Source organism: Melozone crissalis, unplaced genomic scaffold, assembly GCF_028551555.1.
Source record: "Melozone crissalis strain CALT ecotype California unplaced genomic scaffold, PUWL_Pcris_2 ptg000018l_1, whole genome shotgun sequence".
Taxonomy (NCBI): Eukaryota; Metazoa; Chordata; class Aves; order Passeriformes; family Passerellidae; genus Melozone; species Melozone crissalis.
In genome coordinates this window covers 18,484,640-18,505,432 of record NW_026535796.1, presented here as the reverse complement: position 1 = coordinate 18,505,432, position 20,793 = coordinate 18,484,640, and the positions used below count along the sequence as shown (strand labels likewise).

Genomic DNA, 20,793 nt, shown 5'->3' with positions numbered 1-20,793 from the left:
TAGTAGGGGAGGGCTGGCCCGCTGCTGCGGTGCGGCCACTGCCGCCCACTCGGCACCTGCAGGACCCCTGCGCCGCTCCGGATCAGGTCACGGGGGCTTTTTCCCTCTATCTCCCCTTTCCTTTTCCTGCTTGTCCCTCTCCCTCACGCTTGCTGCTTTTGTTTGTGCTGGGTGGGGGATGGGAGGGGACCTGGGGGGAGAGACAGCCCTTGGTTTGTAGGTATGGCATTTAGTTCTAGACCACTGTGAAGGGCAGGGGGAGCAGACCCCAGAGTTATCCCCAAGACCCTCAACTTTGCTTCTGTCGAGCACTGTTTGCTGCTAGAGCCTGGAGCAAAGCTGATCCACTGCAGTCCCCAGGGCTCAGGCGAGGGGTCTGCAAAACACAAAAACACAGGAGGCACCATGGCACTCAGTGGTGCCTGGCTGCTGTTTCTGTAGGGTTGCCCTGCCAGTGGTGTATTTCCAGCCGCCCGTTCTGCTGCTTTCGTCCTGCCAGTCCATGTGGCATGGGGGTGGCAGCAGGAAATCTGCAGGTAGCAGAGTACAGGGAGCTAGCCTGTGCCTTGCCAGGACCCTCAGTCCTCAGTCGCTTTGCTTTGGAATAGTTTAGGAAAGCAGGACAGATTTGTGGACTCCTGGCATATCCTCTGGTGCTGGTGGCACTGTGATTCCCTTCTTATGCCAGGAGCGGTGGAATGCCCTTCCTGATCCCTGCTGTGGGCTGAAGGGAGGCATGTGAGTCCCATCTTTCTGATCAGTGATCAGTGCATGTTGCGGAGTGCCTGAGGTTTTCTTGACTTTGCTTTGGGAGGTGCAGAGACTCGCTAGCCCTGGGAATCACTGCCTGTGTTCTGTATCTGCCACACTGCAGCTTTGTTGTCACACAAGGTTCATTGCCTCCTCCCTAGGGCTGCTGCCCTGGGCAGACACTGTGTACTGCCCTGCCTGGGGCAGCATTGTGGCCAGTAGGAATTTCTGTGCCAGGATTTTGTCATTGTGTGCTGGGGAAAAACTCTGGGGCTGCTCTGGGAGTTTGGATCCAACAGCTGGGCTGTGGGACTGGCCAGCCTTTAAATAGTGCATCCCTCCTTGTGAGAAGCAGAGCTGAGTGTACTGAGTGAGGAGAATCTGCAAAAGAAACCATGGTCTGAGTACCTAAACCACCAGGACACCCTGGCTGAGGCCCCTGCTGCCTGGCTTCATGTGTGTCAGTCTGGAAAGGAGGCTCAGAGAGACAGAGAGAGAGAGAAGAAACTCTCCAACTCCTTCCCAGCCTGCATCGCTGGTCCTGCTGATGGGACCAAAATAGAAACTGTGTGGCCAGCCTCTCCCCCGACCCCTGCTCAGCCTCAGCCCCAGCACCATGGGTGATGTCCATGAGTCCAGGGCTCACCCTCTGCGTTTCAGCCCTGGTTAATTCATGGCTCAAGGCTGTCAGTCTTTCTGTTCAGCTCCTCAGCCAAATGCAGCAACAGATTGTTTACATCAGTGCTGTCAGGTTTCTCGATTGCCAGGAGGCAGATTATTTACTGTACTGGCATATAAACTTCATAACATTATGATGGTGGAAAGTTGTCAAGGGATATAAATGCCCAGAGTCAGCCCAGGAGGCTCCAAGGAGATGGTTTTGGTTTAAATTAAGATAAAACACTGTCTTCCATGGATTTTGGGAAGGAAATCACATTGTTGTAATGGGAACATTACTCTGAATATTAGGGCTGGCAAACTCTTCACTTTATGAAGTCTCTGTGGAGGATCTGAGCTACTCTGGCAGATGTGCTTTAAAACAGATCTCATGTTTGCCCTGAGAAGGTGGTGAAAAAGGAGATGGCACCATGGCATCATACAGAGCTTGGGGTGAAGTAGGATGGAGCTGCCACAAGAAGGGTGTTGGGAAAATGCTAGGAACTGTATTAGTCTCAGTCCCTTCTGCTCCCAGCCCCCGTTCTTCTCAGAAAACCAAATGTGAGCATTTTCTTGTGGAGGGCCAGGCATGAAGGTGGGATGGCTTTTGCCTTGCTTTGTTTGAGGCATGGCTAGGCAGTGTCCTTTCACCTGGCTCTGCCTGCCATGACAAACTGTCAAACTGGGGTGTTTCATTTCTTTGCCCTTCTACAATCGTCCCCCGAGGCAGCTGCCGGTCCTTGGTGTTGCATCTGTCACCCTGACTTGCTCATTTGAAGAAAGCATCTTAGAAGTTGTATCTCCTCCCTGTGGTGTTCCCAGCTCCTGACTGGCTGTGAGTTGTGCTCTTGCTCAGCCAGGTACAAGATGGATACAGAGAGTCTACACTGATATAGCTTCCTGTCCCTTGTGAAGCAGTGCTGTCCTGGGACCTCCAGGTTGGCCACCCAGAGTGCCCAGTGACACTGACAGTCTTCTGAGCAAGTTGGCAAACATGATTAGATAGTGCTCTCATGCCCATGCTCAGTAGCCCTGACAGGGACCTCTATGCATCACGTGCAGGGACCTCAGGGACCACAGGGCTGGGAGGAGGTCCTTTGCAGCTGCATACATCTGACCACCAGCTGGTTTCTCAGCACTTACCTTGCTTTCTTACTAGCAGAGAGGTCTGAATTTATCTTGATCAGGCCCAGGACTCACTGAAAGATGAGATGTGTTGCCCTCTGAGTACCCTGCTAGGATCAGAAACTGGCTTCTGCAGCTTGGAGGGGCAGCCTTACAGTTGCAGCAGTAATCCCCTCCTCTGCAGAGTGACAGTGCAACTGAGGATGTCCTTGTCCTTGTTCTGGGAATACCATACTCCTGCAGCTCAGAAGCCTGGAAGTGGCCCATGTAGGTGGTGTCACTTGTTGCAGTAGGTCAAATGTATGAATCCTAAAATAGATGAGCATAGCCCATAGCTCACCTCTCATGGTGCTTTGAAAGGCTCATGTCTTGGATGGAGCCTCTCCATCCCTGTGCTGGGGGGGGGCCCATCTCCTTGCTTATACTGGACCAAATGTGGGGAAGCTCCTGACTCAGTTTTATTTGTATGATGGTAGGAGAGATGACAGCTGGAATGGAAATTCTGAGTAGAAACAAAGTGCACAGTATGGGAACTTGCTGATTACTGCACACCTCACTGCAACTAAAGCCTGAGGGCTGCACCACATCTTGACCAGCATTTTCCCTTCCCCATCTGGCACGAGGGCACCTTCCTCAGCAGACCTCATCTGTGCAGGTTGCTCTTGTAAGGTCAGAGAAGCCTGGCTGGGGAGCCCCAGGGAGAGGAGAGGTCGGTGATGATGTGTGGGAAGCAGGACAGGAGAGCGGGGACAGGATCTCAGCAGGGGTGGTGTAAGGACAGTAGTGTACATGGGAAGATTGAATATCAGAGCACTGAAAGGGCATTGCGGGTTGTGCAAGCTTGTGATGGAAACAGAGGCTGAAGGCAACCAGTGGTGTGCCAGCAGGGTGGGAATGAGCAGCAGCGCTCTGGATGGGCTCCTGGGTCCCTCAGTCCCTCCAGTGCCCTGGCAGGGAGGAGGCAGGGGGGAAGCCCAGGAGATCTTGCTGTCACACAGGAGTGCCTATTAATAACACACTTTCCTTGTGGCTGATCTGTATGAGTCAAGTGTCTTTGCCAGGAGAAGACAGATTGTAAACTTAAGTGGGCTCCTGCTCGCACTCTGCCAGCTCTAGAGCCACAGCAGCTCCCCAGCACCCACAGCTAGCCAGGATGCAGGAATCCAGCCAGCTGCCATCAGGACAGGTGCTCGTCATGGAACAGGGCGAAGCTCTCAGACTTGTTTCCCTGGTAGTCCCGTGGATGGAAAAAATGCTTTCCAGTTGACTAATTGAAGGTTTGCTGAAAGGTCAGAAGGAGCTGATGGTATTATTATGTCCAGACTTCTCTGTGGCTCAAGGCTTGTGCATTTATCAGCAACGACCTGCAGTATGGTTCTCTTGCCTCCTTTGGTGCCAGGAGGGGGGTGCCAGATTTGTCACTGTATGAAGGTAACCTGAGATCTCTCTTGCTTCTGGGCACTGGCAGGAATGGACCAGGCTGCTGGAGGGACAAAGGGAATAATAATGCAGAGGAAGGGCCAAGAGGGTGTGTGGCACAGGATCCCTCTGCCTACCACAGAGAGCCTGTTAAGTATGGTACAGGGGAGTTTGCTCTAGGTTAGTGAAACAAAGCAGAATAGTGGAGCTGAATATCCAGATTCTCTTCGTGATGTGGGCAAAGATTATGTCATGGGGAACACTGCATGTTTAGCCCTAAGGGTCAGCCTGTCTGGTTTTGGAATCACCATCACCAAATGAGAGCTAGCTACTGGATATCTGGAGAGATGTCTCCATAACAGCTGATTCACAAGCTCTACGTCCACTGCAGTTAGAAGATGCAAGTTTTTCCTCTTAGATCCCTGCTGTTCTTTCCAAAGGTGTTTAGATCTTGATGGGACATGTTCCTGCTTCAGCAGCATCTCTGTACTGAGGCCAGGCAGGGTGTGTAGGATGCTTTGAGGAGTCTGGTAGTAAAAAGCACCCCACCTTTCAAGAGCTCTGATTGCAGATCATGAGCAGACCAGAGCTGCTATCTCCTTCCTTATTCACAGAAGGAGATTGAAAAGACAGTGTGTATCTGCTCATAAGTAGAGTTGGTGTCTCAGAACATGCAGCAGTACTTCCTTACTTTGCACCCTACAAATGCCAGGCTGCCTCGATCCAGCCTCCTTATCTAACTGAGTAATGTGCTCTACAAAGCAGCCACAGGTGCTGGCTCCTCTCCATCTTTTCTCTGTGACAAACAATGGAGATGCCAGAAATATGCTGGTGTTAAGTCTGGGCCTTCCAAGGCTTAGCTGTTTTCGGGCTCCTCTCTGCCTATTGCATGGTTCCCCAGCTGCTCTGCATGCAGCTCTGCTAATGCATATCAACCATGGGCAGCCCCGGCAGTTTATCCATCTGCTCCACCAGCAGCAGCTCTCACACCTGCAATCCACCATTTGGAGCTCAGGTTGGAGGTGAGATGCAAGAGGTGGGGATATGTTCACCCAGCATATCTGAGCTGCCACATGCTGCTGTCATGGGCTGTCAGATGGCAATCTTGTAATAACCTTCACCACTGGTGGTCAGAGCTTGATTCCACGTGCCATTTACAGACAGCCCTGAAGATAAAAAGGTCCGCAGTCAGCTAGTGCTCAAACATAAATGTCAAACCAAGGTTGTTGTATCAGATTTCCTCACGAGACTGGTGCAAAAAGGAAGGAAGCTGTGTTAAGAGATCTTCCTGCCCACAGCAGCAACACAGTAAGCAGTGGAGCAGCTTTGTGCTGGTGGAATATCTGGGGTGGGAGGGAACAGCCATTCAGCTCATTTGAGGTGCCTTTGGTCACTATGTCTCCCCCAGGAGCTAAAGCAGACCAAAAAAGGTCTGTTGCAATGTGCCACATCCTGTATTCTTGCTTGTGTTTTTTAATGTGTTTTATTTGTTCCGAAAGGTTTTAATACCTGTTGGTGAAGCTGCTCATTGGCAGCCATCTGAACATGATCCAGCATGTGCCAAGTGGCCATGAAGGCCAACAGGATCCTGGCCCGTGTCAGTAAGTGTGGCCGACAGGACTGGAAAGTGACTGTTTCTCTGTACTCAACATTGGTGAGGCCACACTTTGAGTGTTGTGTCCAGTTTTGGGCCCTCCTCCTGCCACTGAGGTGCTGGAGCACATCCAGAGGATGTACAGCTGGTGAAGGGTCTATGGAACAAGTCTTAGGAGAAATGGCTGAGGAAGCAGGAGTCTCATGGGAGACCTTATTGAGCTCTATAACTACCTGAGAGGAGATTGTAGCAAGGTGTGGGGTCAGTCTTTTCTCCCAGGTAACAAGTGATAGAACAAGAGGAAAGGGCCTCCAAATGTACAGGGAAAGTTTAGATTCTCTGATTCTATGCTGTTTACTGTGCATCATCTTGCAGATAATATGGAGAGGGTACATAAATGGAGCACTGCAGTGTGGGGAACAGACTGGAAGCAGAGTCATCAGCAAAATGCTGATGCCCTCTGCGAAGCTGCGTGGGCCTTGGGTGGATTGAACCCTCTGGTGACCAAGTACCTGCCTGCATTGCTTGCAGTGGTAGGACTTGAGAAATACTTCTGAGGTGACGCTTTGACTTTGCTTTCAGTTCAGCCAGGCTTTAGGTGCCCTGATGCTGCTCTCTGGAGCCCGTTGCCTTCCTTCCTTCCTTCCTTCCTTCCTTCCTGCCTCCTTCCCTCCCTTCCTCACTCATCCCTCCTTCCCCTACATTACTGAGTACAGGCATGGTGATAAGCCTATGGAAACTGAAGAGCTGGCTTCCTTGTCTGCAAGGGTGGAGGTGACCAAACCAAGCCTTGTCTTTTCCAAGAATACAAACTCACCTTTGTATTCATCTATTAAAAAGAGGTACAGCCCAATGTGCTGCTTGTGCTACAAGCACTATCAAAAACTCCATTTTGTCCAGAAGACAAAACCTGTGTCCCATCTTACATGCGTTTCCCAAATAAACAGAGAAGAAGCTTCTGATAAATGCACCTGTTTTTGTGGGCCTTAGGTCATTGGAAGTTTGGGCCAGAGTGATGTCCTGAAGGTTCTCTGATATTACTGATCCATAAGAATGTAAAAGGGCATGGTTAGAGAGGAAGATAGAAGAAGGGGAGGAGATGTCAGTCTGCGTGGTGAGCAGCATGCCCATCCTCTCGTGATGGGTAGAGGAGATGCCTTGCACAGCATGGAAATCCTTAAGAGTGGTGGTGATGATGGCTTTTGTGTGCTTGCAGGCTAATATGATTGAGTCCCCTGCCTTGGGAGCAATTGAGAGAAGTTTGCTTCTACCAAACTGTGGGTTTTGGTGGGTTTTTTAAAGTTGGCCTTGAATAAATCCTCTAGCAGCTGAAGAGAGGTGGCAGCTGGAGGGTGGGAAATGAAGCACTGTCTCTGGAGGAGGGGAGCACTGGAGCTAGCCAGACTCAGCTCCTTCCACTCAGGCCTTTGTGTGCTGAGCTACTGCCACTGAAAGTGTTGCAGTGCCTTCCACCCATGACTTTTAACAGACTGCTGCAATGTCCAGGCAGCCTGTCAAGCTTTGAGAGCTGGGCAGGGAAAGCATGAGCTTTCCATAAAGCTCTTTCTCCCATGAGAAGGAAGTTCTGCTTAAGACAGATGGGATGATCTTCCTAACTCTCCTCTGCCCTGCTCCAACCTCTCCCAGCTTCCAGCTCTCCCAGACCTTTTCTACCAAATTCTCCTGCCCTGGTTTTACTGGCCTGGTCGATTTTCCTCTGTAGGACTCACAAGGGCTTTATTTCAATTTGCTACAAATTTGGTGGGACTGATACCTAACTAGAGTGGTTCCTGTGTGGAAACCAGGTGGATCAGCATCAGGAGAGTGGGAGGGGTAATGGAGGTGCCAGGGCTGATTGGCACCTCGGAGTGCACAGGTGTTCTGCTTAGTGGAGTGCAGGGAATGCAGAGGGTCCTGGCTAGGCAGTGACACCTTCCCTGCCATTGCAGCCCTTTGAGCTGAGCTGTGAGACTCGTGGAGCAGTAAAGCTATGGGGAGCAACACTACCACACGCCTCTGGTAGCATTGCCATATCTCCCACTCCCTGCTTCAGCCCTCTATCCCTTGCTTCCCACTGTCCCCTTGCCCTGACAGCCACAGCATGGCCTGGGACTCATAGGGGAGTTTACTTAATCCCTGGTCTCTGTGTTAACAGCCACCATCCGGATGCAATGGAAACCTTTTTCAGGCGGCACTTTGGGCGGAAGGGGCTGCGGCGCAGCAGCGTGGTGGCTGTGCCCACGGGCAAGGCCAGGCGGCGCTCCCAGGTGGGGCTGCCCTCCGCCTCGCTGGCCCAGTGCCGCCGCGGCTCAGGCCCCGCAGCGGCGTCCCTCTCCTGCCTGGGGCTGGTCCGGCGTCCCGGCACGCGTCGCCGCTCCAGCACCACGCCGCCCTGCCTCAGCCCCAGGTTTGCCGTGCAGAGGAAGCGCGGAGGCCAGGCACAAGCCATTGATGCCCAGCTGCTGGGTCCCACTGTCCTCCTGGCCAGCCTCCTTCCCACGGGGGAGGAGGGGGACGGGGCTCACTGCACTGACAGCTCCACATCTGAGTCTCCAGAGGACGGTGGTGCAGCAGCAGGAGCTGAGCGGGGCCAGCACGAGCATAGCGCTGAGGAGACGTGGTTGGCCATGCTGCCCCAGCTGCGGCCGCTGCAGGCAGGGCTGCTGTCGCGGGGCCCCCGCTGTCTGCGGCGCGCCTCCTCCCACCGCCTGCCCACCGAGGCCCTGCACGGCCGGGCTGCCTACGGCCTGCCAGGCCGCTACCGCCGCCTCAGCCAGCGCCGGCGCTCCAGCGATGCCCGTCAGCCTGGGCCGGTCCCCTCTGGCCACCCCCGGCTGCTGGCCCAGCGCTGTGCAGGAGTGGCTGGAACCAAGTGCCCCTCTGCCACCCTCGTCAAGGGTTTGGGACCGGAGCCCACCGGCCACACCACCCCGGACGGCTGGAGCCCCCGGCTGCTGTATGTATGGTGGCAGCATGTAAGCAGGCAATGCCTTGGGGAGGGGACAGGGGGAATGTACACCCAGGTTTGGTGGGGAAGGAGGGAAGAGACTCAGCGCCATTGGCCCTGGCTGCCATTGGTGTCTTGCAGTGCTGCTGGTGTGCCATAATGATCTTCCACCTGGAGCTTGTGGGTGTCCTCTCCTGCCAGGCTGGGACCAGGGGAATGTGGTAGGCCTGGTCACTGGCTGGAGATGTACACTTTCTCCTGTTGGCTGGATTTCCTGCTCCTTTCCTCCACCCTAGCACATCTGGGAGAAGCTCACTAGTCCCAAACAAACAGTTCCTTTTATTCTGGGCAGTTGTACTGGTCCATGGAAACACCCCAGGCTCTGAGATGCAGGGAGACTGTTGGACAGGTGCTCTAGATTGTCCCTGCAAAGGCAGTCCCACCACTGCAGCTCCATGGACACTCCCAGGGTGTTTTACAATGGAGCTCTTATCCCTGAGGCCGTTAACCCAGCAGGCCCATGCCGTGCCTTTTGTTGGGTACAAGCTGTCTGGCTGAGCTGTCAGCAACATGGCCTGTGCTTCTTCATCCCACTGGACTATCTCACAGAAACAGGTATTTCTCAGCCACCTGGGATGGAAATTCGCCTCATTTCCAGCCACTTGGTCCTGAGGAGCCTTTTCTGCTGTAGCCTCACGTGTCATCTTAGAAGCAGGTTGTGCTTTGCATATATATTTAATAACCAGCCCTCCTTTGTCTTCCAGGAAAGCTATTGCTAAATCCAGTCTCCAACACATGGTAGCCCAGCCAAACCCAGCACTAGCCATGAGGAGCGACTCGGAGAGGCAGATACGCAGCACTGTGGATTGGAGCGTAAGTTGTACTGTGTTTTGCTGGGCATTGCATGGAATGGACTCTTGGCCAAGAAGCAGCAGGCTCTTCCCAGGGTTGAGGCTTCCCAGGTGACTGACTTTGACACATTTATGGCCTCTCCCATTGCCACCAGCTGGTGCCAGCATCTGTGCTTCTGGCAGCACTACTTGATGCTGCAAAAGAGAGGCTGTGGAGGCACAGGTGGTTCCTGGAGGGATGGCATAACTACTCCTCTCCCAGCTTTTCTGCTTCTGACAGCCAAGATCTGTTGGCTGGGGCCAAGCAACAGGAGTAAGCCCCTGCTCCTTAACAGCAGGGGATGTAACCGGCCCAGGTTAATGCCCCACAGGTTTTAAGCTGCCCGTTCAGATTGTAGAACAGAAGCTGGTTCAGGAGTGTCCCCTGCACTGAGTTTGCCCTGATGCCTCCTCTCGGGCTGATTAAAGCAGCTCCCCTGTGCAGGACACTGCAAGTGGTTTGTAGGTCTTGGAGTTGGTTTCCTGGGGGCTTCTTGTTTACAACAGGTGGGACATGGCAGCAGCTTTCTGAGGCTTCCTCTCTCCAGATGTCCCTGGCTGTTGCATGCATCTTGTCTCCTGGCCTCCATCTCCCAGCATTGTCCAGTATCTTGTCCCTTGCACAAAGTATTTTAGGGGCTCAGTTGCCTCTCTGGGGGTTCTCTCAGAGGTTGTGTTGTCTTGTGTGTTTCAGGAGGCTGCGGTCTATGGGGAGCACATCTGGTTTGAGACCAATGTCTCTGGGGACTTTTGCTACGTTGGGGAACAGAACTGCATGGCAAAGCTTCTGGTGAGTCACCTGGGGCCACAAACGCGGCTGTGCTGTCACCGTATGGGGAGACCGCAGAGGCCGCGCTGCTGCTGCTGCTGCTGCTGCTGGGGGCCATGCAGGGGCCTGGGGAGCTGCCAAGGCAGGGACTGTGTCCCTTCTGCCTCTGCATACCGGAGGGTCTAGTCCCCAGTTTCTGCCAATGCTGGTTCTCATTTTGCAATGGGAACCTGATGCAGGGCTGCCTCTTGCCTGGAGGGTTCCAGAGAAAGGCTGTTGGTATTCCACACCCTTGGAAGGACGATCTGAATCCAAGACCCTTCAACAGAGGAGAAAAGTGAGCTCTGGAGGCCCAGGCCTGTTGCCTCCTGCCCCTGCAGCCCTCCCTCCCAGTTTGTAGGCTCAGTCCTGCTCGTGGTGCAGGATATGGAGCGCTGATGCTCCATATGCCATCCTGCAGGTGCCTGCCACTGATACCACCCTGCAGATACCTCTCAGACCAGCTTCCATGGTGCTCTCAGGCAGTGTCAGAAAAAGACAAGTACTGCAGGACAGGACAGTAGGGAAAGTACCTCCCTGCTCTGTCCCAGGCTTGAGAACAACTGCTATAGGCACATGCTTAGACCCCTTCACTAGATAAGAAGTCTAGGTTGTATCTAACCTTACAGTAGAGCTTGTACTGTATCCCAGTACATAAGAAGGAGGTATGATGGGAGGCTGAGCTTGCCAGACTCTGAACACTGCATATTTTCATTCACATGTATATTTTTTCTCCTCTTTTCTTACCCTTCAGCAAAAACCTCTCTCCAGGCGCAAGTGTGCAGCCTGCAAGATCGTAGTGCATACGCCCTGCATCGAACAGCTGGAGAAAGTGAGTAGAGCCTGTTAAGCCCTCCCTGCAGCTTGCAAAACTGTAGCAGCCTTGTCTTGAGCTGTGAAACACAAGAAGATGGAGGAACTGCAATGTGTAATTGCAGAGAATGGTCTTCTGAGGAGACAGTTTCAAAATGAGGATCTAGTGATATGATTGGGACCCCAGGCCCCATTTTGTTCAGTAACAAAGACATGTTTTGTGGCAAGTACCAAACAACTCCAGAGGTTCTGAATCTTACTGTAGTGCAGTAAATTCCAGTAGATTTCCTTCAGGTACGATGGTTTTACTGGTTCCTCTCCTGTGTTCTTCCTACAGATAAATTTCCGCTGCAAGCCGTCCTTCAGGGAGTCAGGATCCCGGAACATACGGGAGGTGAGACATGTGCTTTAGACTGTGCCCACATCTGCATCTCCCATTTCCAGTTTGGTGGTAAAGACACCAGATGCTGCCAGCGTGTTGCCCATCCAAGTGGAGGCATCATGTTCCTTCCTGCTCCAAGGGAGTGGTGCCATAAAAGGGAGTTTCTTTGCAAGGCAGCAGCACAGACTGGGTTTGAAGAGTGAGAAGTTTGCAGGCAGCAGATGCAGAGCATCCGATGGTTTGCATGTCCGGAATCTGCATGGGAGGAACCTACAGACAGTGGTTTTTGGGAGAAATTTTGACCCTTGTGTTGGGTCCTCAGGCACATAGATGAGGCTGTGGTAAACAGCAGGTCCCCAAGTCTCCTGCAATTTGGAAGGAAGCAGTATGGGCTCCTTTCTGGCTTTATCACTCAGCTCTGACCTAGGTGCCACAGGTGGCAGTGGAAGTTGCCCACAGTAGTGGTATCAGACCCCTTCAGCCCATGTTGTAATGTACTGGGCCTAAGCAGTGGCCTGGAACCTGTCTGCTGACCTGCACTGGTGGAAGCTGCTGTCAGCCTTCATGCTTCACCCCCCAGCCTGTGGAGCCAATGTAGCCTGTGCAGTGCTCTGGAGTGGGTGTGGGTGGCTCAGTCATGGGCCGTGTTGGTAACAGAGCTGCCCCCAGCACACTGTGTTTGTGCTGGCACAGCAGACCTAGCTGGGGAAGGATGTTCAAACATAGGGCTGCCTGCTTTGAAATGCCGACACGACGTTGTAAAGGGAAGCTTTCAGCATCACTTTAAACCTTCCTTTCTTGCTTTTTTTTTCTTTCTGTGCCTCCTTCCCATATTGCTCTTAGTCTAGCTCCCTTATTTGTGCTTCATTTACCTTTTGGGCTCTGCTAACAGTTTGCTGTCTCTGCTCAGTTGTCTGTCTCTATTTTTCTTCTCTCCAGCCTCTACAAATCTTTTCTCCCTCCCCTTTCTTCCTTTTTCTTTTCTCTCACAAACTCTCCTTCTCCATCCTGTCTTTCTAATTCTTCTCAGTTCCTCCAAGGCCTCTTCCTTCCTGTTTCCCTAAAAAGGTGTTCTTCTGGCCTTTGTGGTGCCAGGGATCTCCTTCAGGGTCAGCCCTTTTGCTAGATGTGCCTGCTTGGACCCAGAGCTGAGCTCAAGGCATAGCCCTCCTTCTGCTCCTGCTGGATTAATATCCACTAAAGCCAACAAGACTCTTCATCCCCTCATGTGTGCTGCACTCAAAGGAGGCAACACTGGAGCTGACCCCAACCTCCTGCCAGTTTTTGTCTCTCATCATCGTGATCCCAAAAGCTGTCAGGAGCAGGATGTTGGGCCCTGTCATACCAGCCTGTGAACTCATACTCCCTTTCTCTTTTTGCTTCTCTCTCTGCAGTTTTCCAGCCCGTTCCCAGTCCAGGGCTGGAAAAACAGGATAGTATTTAGGACAAGTGGTACTTCATTACAAAACTTGTGAAACCCTCACAATCACTTCTGCAAGTCCCAGCCCTGAACTCACTGTGTGCCTGCAAGCAGAGCAGAGGTGCTGCCAAGCAGCCTTGCTGCCCACGCTGGCACTGAAGCAAGCTCAGGATTGGCCTGGGGAAAGAGCAGGGGGAAGTGGGTGTGGAGGGCTTTGAGGCTGCCACTCTTCTCGAGGAATGTGGAGTGAGGTGGTTCACTGCTTAGCTGCAAGCACTTCCATCTTCTTCCTGTGGGCACAAACTGTGTCTCTCCAGGGATTTTCACGCCATCCACCTGCACATTTTTCACCTGGCACTAGGAGCATCTGGGCAGAGATGTTAGGGGACAGAGATGTGCTGCTGCTTACCCACTCTCCATTGGATCTGCTTTGTGTGATTCTCAGTCTTTAGTTTCCCCGTCCTCCTTCCTGTTTCTTCTGGTTTTAATTCCCTTTTCTTGGAGCATCTTAATTTGGCCTCTTGTCCCCTGATTCTTTGGCTTTGCCTTCTCAGCAGGTGGGGGGCTGGTCCTTATGAGCAGTGGTTTTGCTGCGAAAGCAGAGGTTGGCTGGCCTGTGTCCATTCCTTCTGCCTGTTCCTGTGTTCCCTCCTGCACTGGGCCCTTCACTTCTTTTTTTTTTTCAATTTTCCTTTTTTCTTTTCCGTTTAGCCCATTGTTGTCCGACATCACTGGGTGCACCGGAGGCGGCAGGAAGGGAAGTGCCGGCAGTGTGGCAAGGTGAGAGGGCATCTTGGGCATTTTTCTCAGCCTGAAGGAAACCTAAGGTCAAGCCAGAGACATGCACAGGGCTTGGAACCAGGGACATCCCACCATTCCTGTTTGACAGCAAAACCAAGACATGTGCCCTGCTTTACTCAGTGAAGTACTGTGTGACTGCTTCCCACATAGAGTAGTTCTTGCCCTGAAAGAGACTGTCTTCCTGACATGCTTTCCTTGAGCAATGAGGACACCCCTACAGAGCACAGTGGCCTCCTTGGTGCTGTTGTGACTGGGACTGTGTGACAGGATCTGGAGGGCTCCAGCTGCAGGCATGCTCTCTTTGTTAATATCTCTTACTGTTGGATGATAGGAAACTGCAGGGAATTCCCTAAGCCTCTTGTCCTTTCTTCCATAGGGTTTTCAGCAGAAGTTTGCCTTCCACAGCAAAGAGATTGTAGCCATCAGCTGTTCCTGGTGCAAACAAGCGGTGAGCAGAGCCCCCCTGAATGCCTTTCCAGTCGGTTCTGCACGAATGACCTCTGCTTTCTGCCGGGGCTCCCCGAGCTGCTGCTCGGCAGCCTGCCCTCAACATCTCCCCCTGCTGGCAGAGGCTGTACTATGATATTTGCAAGCTCCTTTGAGAAACTTTCTCTTCATTGCCTTCCCGTTACAAAATTCCTGCATGGTTTCATCCAGCACTCCCTGCATTGGCATGGGGAACCTGAGAGGAGGAGATTGTGGCTGTGCCCAGCAAACTGAGCAGCTGAGTTTTCTCTCTGTCTTCTCCTTGGCCAGTATCACAGCAAAGTATCGTGTTTCATGCTGCAACACATTGAAGAGCCCTGCTCACTGGGGGCTCACGCTGCTGTCGTCGTTCCTCCCACCTGGATTCTGCGGGTCCGGCGGCCCCAGGTGAGTCACTTCAGCTCTTGGGGCTCTTTCAAAGTTACCACTTGCCCAGTGGCTCCTCACAGAGTTTTTGTGTTTGTTCCTTTTCTCTATAGAATCCGCTGAAATCTAGTAAAAAAAAGAAGAGGACATCATTCAAGCGGAAATCCAGCAAAAAGGGGGCCGAGGTAAGATATGAGGGGACTGGGAATGACCTTGTCTTGGAAGGGCAGAGGGACTGAACAGTGAGGAGCAAGGCTGAGAATAAAAGTGGGCTTTTCTGGGTCTGTACTGATGTTAAGGAGGTTGAGCTGGAGGGAGCATGCCTGCTGGCAGGGTATATCCCAGAAACAAAGCTTATGGGGTGGCTGGGATGTTTTCTTCCTCCTGCTTCTGACCTGCATGATGTTAGGGCTCAGCTGGAGGTGGCAGTTTGCATTTCCCCAGCTTTGTTGAAGGATCTATGGTATCTCTTGCAGGAAGGGAGGTGGAAACCCTTTGTCATCAAGCCCATGCCAGCTCCTCTCATGAAGCCCTTGCTGGTGTTTGTGAACCCCAAGAGTGGTGGGAATCAGGTATGGCCTTGGCTGCTATGTCTAAGAAGACATCTCTGTGAGGGCATTGCCATTTGAGTGCTGAGCTGTCATCACAGTTTTGGTGATGCTTCAGCTGCACAAGAGGCCACAATGCCAGTTTGCTGCATAGCAGTTCCTACCTCGGCCAAGCTTTGCCTGTGTCCCCTCCAGAATGGTGTTGTCTTAGCCTGTCCCCAGGCAGGACCAAATGCCTCCTTCTGCTGTCCACTGGGAACTCAATTTTACCTGAAGTCTTTCTTCTCCCCATAGGGAGCCAAGATCATCCAGTCCTTCATGTGGTATCTCAACCCACGGCAGGTTTTCGACCTCAGCCAGGGTGGACCCAAGGAGGCGTGAGTACTGATGGGGGCAGCACCTTTCTCTCCCCCATCTGTGTCCCAGGATTCCTCCTAAGAGCTCTTCCCCCAGCTCATAGAGGGAGACATGGATGTGGCTTTGTGAATGCCAAGGGCTCCGAGAGGCAGCTGCTGTGTAACGCCTTCAGTGACTCTCCCCTCCTCAACCTCCCTGTTGCCCACAGGTTGGAGCTGTACCGCAAAGTCCACAACCTCCGGATCCTGGCGTGCGGGGGAGATGGCACGGTGAGTCCCCAGCCCCTCCATCCCCTGGTGCCCCTTCCCCCAGGCCTTTCCAGTGCAGACAGCAGCCCTCCTTGTTGTAATCCAGAACAGGACAAACTGGGCACCCTGCATCCATGGTACAGCTGGTAGCAGAGATGCTGTGGGTCCCCTCGTGCACTGTTCCAGGGAGTGCTAGTCTAACATGTCTGGATTTGGAGCCCTTTTGAGGGCCACGGTCCTCACTGGGGTTACTGGTACGTCCTGCAGCACCTGATTAGAGTGGTAAAGACTGCGAATAGCCGCAGTTGTGGCTAAGGAGACCCCATCTCTGCCCCTCTGCCATCACTAGTGCTCCAAGTCACCTCTGCCTGCCTGCTGGTCTCTGAGATAACTAATGGTTTCTTTGTACTCTCTTGCTTGAGCAGGTGGGCTGGATACTCTCCATTCTGGACCAGTTACGCATCAACCCACCTCCTCCTGTGGCCATCCTACCTTTGGGGACAGGGAACGACTTGGCCAGAACACTGAACTGGGGTGGGGTAAGTGATGGACACAAGAACGCACTGCTGAGAGAGCAGGGCTGAGTGCTTCAATCCTTGTTTCAGACACGTGGTTGGAGATTTGCATGGGCTCATGTTTCAATTTCCTGTAAATTCAGAGCAACAAATAAGTGCAATTTGGATGTTGCTGTTCTTCTGACATTTGAATGGTACTGCATTAGATTCTACAAAAGCAATTGGCTTTTCAAACTTTGGAAAATTTTTAGAAGGAAGATGTATTGTTTTAAATTTCAAGTCCCATTTTGTTGTGCTTTCAAGTAGAGTTGATCTCTTCTACATCTTTTATTCTGAGATGCCTTACCAAAGCCTGCTGTCTGGGGTATCTCTCTGGGAGGCAGGCATGAGGCCCCCAAGTCCTTCTCTTCACCAGGGTTACACAGATGAGCCTCTGTCCAAGATCCTATCGCACGTTGAAGATGGGAACATAGTACAGCTTGATCGCTGGAACCTCCATGTGGAGCCAAACCCTGACACAAACCCTGAGGAAAAGGATGAAGCAGCTGCTGACAAGGTGGGACACCTCTCCATATCTATTCCCTGTGCTAGAGTCTGCATTCTCTCTTCTGTCACTGGCTTGGGCAGTCCCAGCACTTGGGACTGTTCTCGGGTTGGTGTTTCCCTCTCACTCCTCCAATTCCACCATTCTGTTCATGGCTCTGAGCCACAGCATTCATAGCAAGAGTGTATGTAGAGTTCATAAATAAATGCCTACCAAAGGTTTTTAACCACAACTTACAACAGGTATAAGTCTTCTGTGAGACTGTTTTCTTTAACAGAAACATGGGTGACTGCAGAAACCTCAGAGAGCAGAGTGTGTCCCCTTGGACCGTTTCCCTTGCCCCTAGGAGCCAGGAAATAATCCATCATCTCAGGCTGGTGACCTCTGTATTTTCCTAGGGAAAAGGCAAGCAGGATCTTTCAGCCTCATGAGCACTGTAATGGCTCTGCTGTAACCTGACCTCATCTGTGCCACGGGCACATGCTGGCGGCCTCATCCTTATTTCTCCTTTCCATTTCAGCTCCCTTTGGATGTCTTTAATAATTACTTCAGCCTTGGCTTTGACGCACGGGTGACGCTGGAGTTCCACGAATCTCGAGGTACAGGGCAGTGGCAGGACTTGGTCGGGGTCTGTGGGATGGGCCTGTTCTCATTTGTGGGTTCCTCAGGAAAGGGAACAAGAGAATTGCTTCAGGGACAGAGCTGGAGGTGAAACATGAGGAGCAAGTCCAAGCTGCAAAGGGGGAAAAGGGGTGCCTGCACAGGAAAGAAGCTAGGGGCAGACCCCTGGCTGAGGCTGGCTGGAGAGCTGTGTCTGAGGAGAGCTGGCAAGTAAAATGTTTCCATGTGTAGGCCAGTGACCTGGACTTTTTTCTCCTTTTCCCTAGAGGCCAACCCAGAGAAGTTCAACAGCCGGTTTCGGAATAAAATGTTCTATGCTGGGGTGAGTGTGTGGGGGATGTCTGAGCCTGCCGTCATAGCAGCCTTAATGTCAGCTGCAGCACAGGCCTGGACCTGCCTCCTGCCTGCATCCTAAACTCACCCATAAGCTACATAGACCTTCACATGCACCCAAGTTAAGCCCCCCAGCCCAAGCTGGAAAGTTGCTGGAGAAATACTGCAGTGCTGGGAGTCACAGCTCCCCTTTGGCTGTGAGTGCTGCTGGCAGTACAACTTGCTCTGTGGCCTACAGTACAGTTGCTGTATTGATCTCCTGCCACTATTGTTCTTGATCTCAAGCTTAGGGGTGGTCACTGAGGCAGGACCGCCCTGGAGCTGTGGGAAGGCAGACTGTCCCCCCTGCAGAGGGAAAGGAAGCTTTTCCATAGTCTGCACACTACTTTGGTCTTTTATTATATACCTTGGACCAGTTACAGCTTCCTGGCTAATTACATCACCCTCCTGTGTCTCACCTGAGAGCTTTGCATCTCAGTATCATCTTTGTTCCTCTGTCTCCCCATCCTCAATATACTTTCTAGCCATGTGTCTGGTGACTGGTATTCGAGCAGTACTAAAGGCCGAGTGCTGCTCTGTGCCATCTCACACCTGTCTCGCTTGTGTCTCTTTTGCTGTCTGCACAGTTAAGCCCAAAGGGGACCCATGCTGTCCCTCCTGGAATCTCTAGATGGGGTCACTTCAGCTCTGTTTGGTGGTACTTCATATCAGCTTGAGACTGAATTTGTCTCTTGTTACTTGATTCTCACTGTAGGAGACTCATCTTGTCAGCTCTTCCCTAAAGTCAGGACTGGGCTGGCAAGGGAATACTAGAGCATGTTACTTACAGTGCCTCAAGGTTTTTGGTAGGCAAAATAGCAAGAGGAACGGATCAGGTTGTTTTGGAGGAGGACTTCTGAGAGTGGATGAAAAGGGGGTTTGCAGGTTTGATCAGCTGAGGTCTGTGTCAGGTCAGAGGCAGGCTTCTTGGCTTCCCATTCTGGTGAACACCTGGGCACTAACTCTGTCTCTTACCTTGGCAGACGGCCTTCTCCGACTTCCTCACCGGGAGCTCCAAAGACTTGGCGAAGCATGTCAGGCTGGTTGTGAGTGTGCTGGGGTGCTCTGGTCCAGGGAGGGGGTGAGCTGTGGAGGTGTGAATAATGTCCCTTGGCACACTGAGTATGTCAGGGTTGGGGAACGAAAGGGGAACTTCCTGGGAGCATCAGCTTCCCCTGACTTGGAGAACATTCACTGTAAGGAGCGGAGGAGGGAGGTCATTTCTTCCTAAGTGAGTAGGATGGACCAGGCTCCCCCTTACAGCAGCCTGAGCACCCCTGTGTTGTCTCTAGTGTGATGGGATAGACCTGACCTCCAAGATTCAGGACCTGAAGCCCCAGTGCCTGGTCTTCCTTAACATCCCAAGGTGAGCACCCTCAGGACCTGTCTTCATATGCTGGGCTTTTCACACCTGTGCTGTAGATCTCTACCTGGGTTTGGGTGCCAGTCCAGGTATTTCTTCTTGTCCTTTCACAGGTACTGTGCAGGCACCATGCCCTGGGGCAACCCTGGGGAGCACCATGACTTTGAGCCCCAGCGCCATGATGATGGCTGCATTGAAGTTATCGGCTTCACCATGACATCACTGGTGAGTTAGTGCTGTTACCAGATGTAGGTGGCAATCAGGGGACTGAATGGTCCCAATGACCGCGTGTCAGCCAGCCCACAGCTCCACAAATCCTCGCTGGAGGAGTTGTGGTTCTGGCCTATATGACAGTGTCTGCTCTCTAAGATTTAGGTGAGGTGCTGTCATGCCCTGGTCTCTGTGAGTCCCTTCTCACTGAAATCATACCTGAGACCCTCAGAACTTGGTTCACTTGTAACATCCAGATGACAATGGATGTTCCCCTCGTCCACGTCTCAGTCCATGTTCTGCTCTTACTCTGGACCCTTTCACAGGCTGCCTTGCAAGTCGGTGGCCATGGGGAGCGGCTCTGTCAGTGCCGGCAGGTGGTTCTCACCACATCCAAGGCCATCCCCATGCAGGTAGATGGAGAGCCCTGCAAGCTGGCAGCTTCCTGCATCCACATCTCTCTGCGCAACCAAGCCAACATGCTGCAGAAGACCAAGCGGCGCAACTCCATGCCTCTGCTCAATGAGTAGGTTCCTCAGATTGATCTGCCACCTCCTCCTTAAGGAAGGATGGTTGGCAGGAAAGGGATGGGACTGATCCGTGACTGGCAGAGGCATTTCGGTCCTTTCTTGGATAGGGTCTGGGAAGGGATTGGGTCACAGAAGTAAGACCAGACCCTGATGCTGAGGAAGCTGCTGGTGCCAAGCTCCCCATCCCAGTCTATACAATACTCTTGCCTGTTTTGGAGGGATTGGGGCAATAAGGAGAAAGCAGGGTGTCACTTTCTGAAATCTTCCTTTTTCCTTGCCCCCTGCACACAGCCAGCAGCCAGTGCCCGAGCGTCTGCGGATCCGGGTGAGCCGCATCAGCATGCGTGACTATGAGGCACTGAACTATGACAAGGAAAAGCTCAAGGAAGCCTGTGAGTGACCAGCTGAGTGACCAGGGGGTGGGAACTGCAGTCCCCAAGTATGGCAAAGCCTGTAGCTAAACTGTGAGGTGTTGGAAATGGGGCATGGGCTGCTCTCTGAGTTAAGCCTGTGCCCTGTCCTTCAGCTGTGCCACTGGGGATCATCGTGGTTCCAGGAGACAGTGACCTGGAGTTGTGCCGGACTCAGATTGAGAAGCTACAGGAGGTGAGTCTGCATGAAAAGTGGTCATAGCTTAATACTGAGAATGAAGGGACTCAGGGAAAGGATTTCGAAGCCACCTTGACCTGCACACACCACCATACACGCTCTTGCTTTGGGTCACGCTTAGAGGTCACGATTTGCCTTCACCATGTGGTGAAGGCAGGGTCCCAAGCTGTATGCCTTGTTGCTCCCTGCTGTCTGACAGCTTCTTTTTCAGCGTTCCTCTTCTGACTGTTCTCCAAGCCCAGAAAGTGACTCTGAAAAGCTACAGGGTAGTATAAAAAGCCAGCACACATCCTGTGGGGGCCTACAACCATTCAACCCTTCATAGGCTCTGTGTTTCCTGTCACAGCTCCGCCTTCTCCAGGTGCCTGAATTAGGTTTATAACCCCTCCCACTCTTCTCATTTACAAGCACTAATTTT

The 20,793-nt window shown here is 52.5% G+C and overlaps 1 protein-coding gene across 3 annotated transcripts in view; it reads left to right on the top strand.

Moving 5' to 3' along the window:
* The window catches only part of DGKZ (diacylglycerol kinase zeta), a 52,700-nt gene that overhangs the window by 19,986 nt on the left and 11,921 nt on the right, over positions 1–20,793 (top strand). For all 3 annotated transcript variants that reach the window (XM_054276366.1, XM_054276365.1, XM_054276367.1), the window contains exons 2-22: positions 9,257–9,365; positions 10,077–10,172; positions 10,945–11,022; positions 11,341–11,397; positions 13,517–13,585; positions 13,983–14,054; positions 14,363–14,479; positions 14,572–14,643; positions 14,935–15,030; positions 15,301–15,383; positions 15,572–15,632; positions 16,037–16,150; positions 16,542–16,682; positions 17,191–17,269; positions 17,558–17,613; positions 18,647–18,709; positions 18,956–19,029; positions 19,140–19,251; positions 19,563–19,762; positions 20,058–20,158; positions 20,293–20,372. In XM_054276366.1, coding sequence (XP_054132341.1) covers positions 9,257–9,365; positions 10,077–10,172; positions 10,945–11,022; positions 11,341–11,397; positions 13,517–13,585; positions 13,983–14,054; positions 14,363–14,479; positions 14,572–14,643; positions 14,935–15,030; positions 15,301–15,383; positions 15,572–15,632; positions 16,037–16,150; positions 16,542–16,682; positions 17,191–17,269; positions 17,558–17,613; positions 18,647–18,709; positions 18,956–19,029; positions 19,140–19,251; positions 19,563–19,762; positions 20,058–20,158; positions 20,293–20,372 — 1,930 coding nt within the window. The remainder of the gene's footprint in view (positions 1–9,256; positions 9,366–10,076; positions 10,173–10,944; positions 11,023–11,340; positions 11,398–13,516; positions 13,586–13,982; positions 14,055–14,362; positions 14,480–14,571; positions 14,644–14,934; positions 15,031–15,300; positions 15,384–15,571; positions 15,633–16,036; positions 16,151–16,541; positions 16,683–17,190; positions 17,270–17,557; positions 17,614–18,646; positions 18,710–18,955; positions 19,030–19,139; positions 19,252–19,562; positions 19,763–20,057; positions 20,159–20,292; positions 20,373–20,793) is intronic.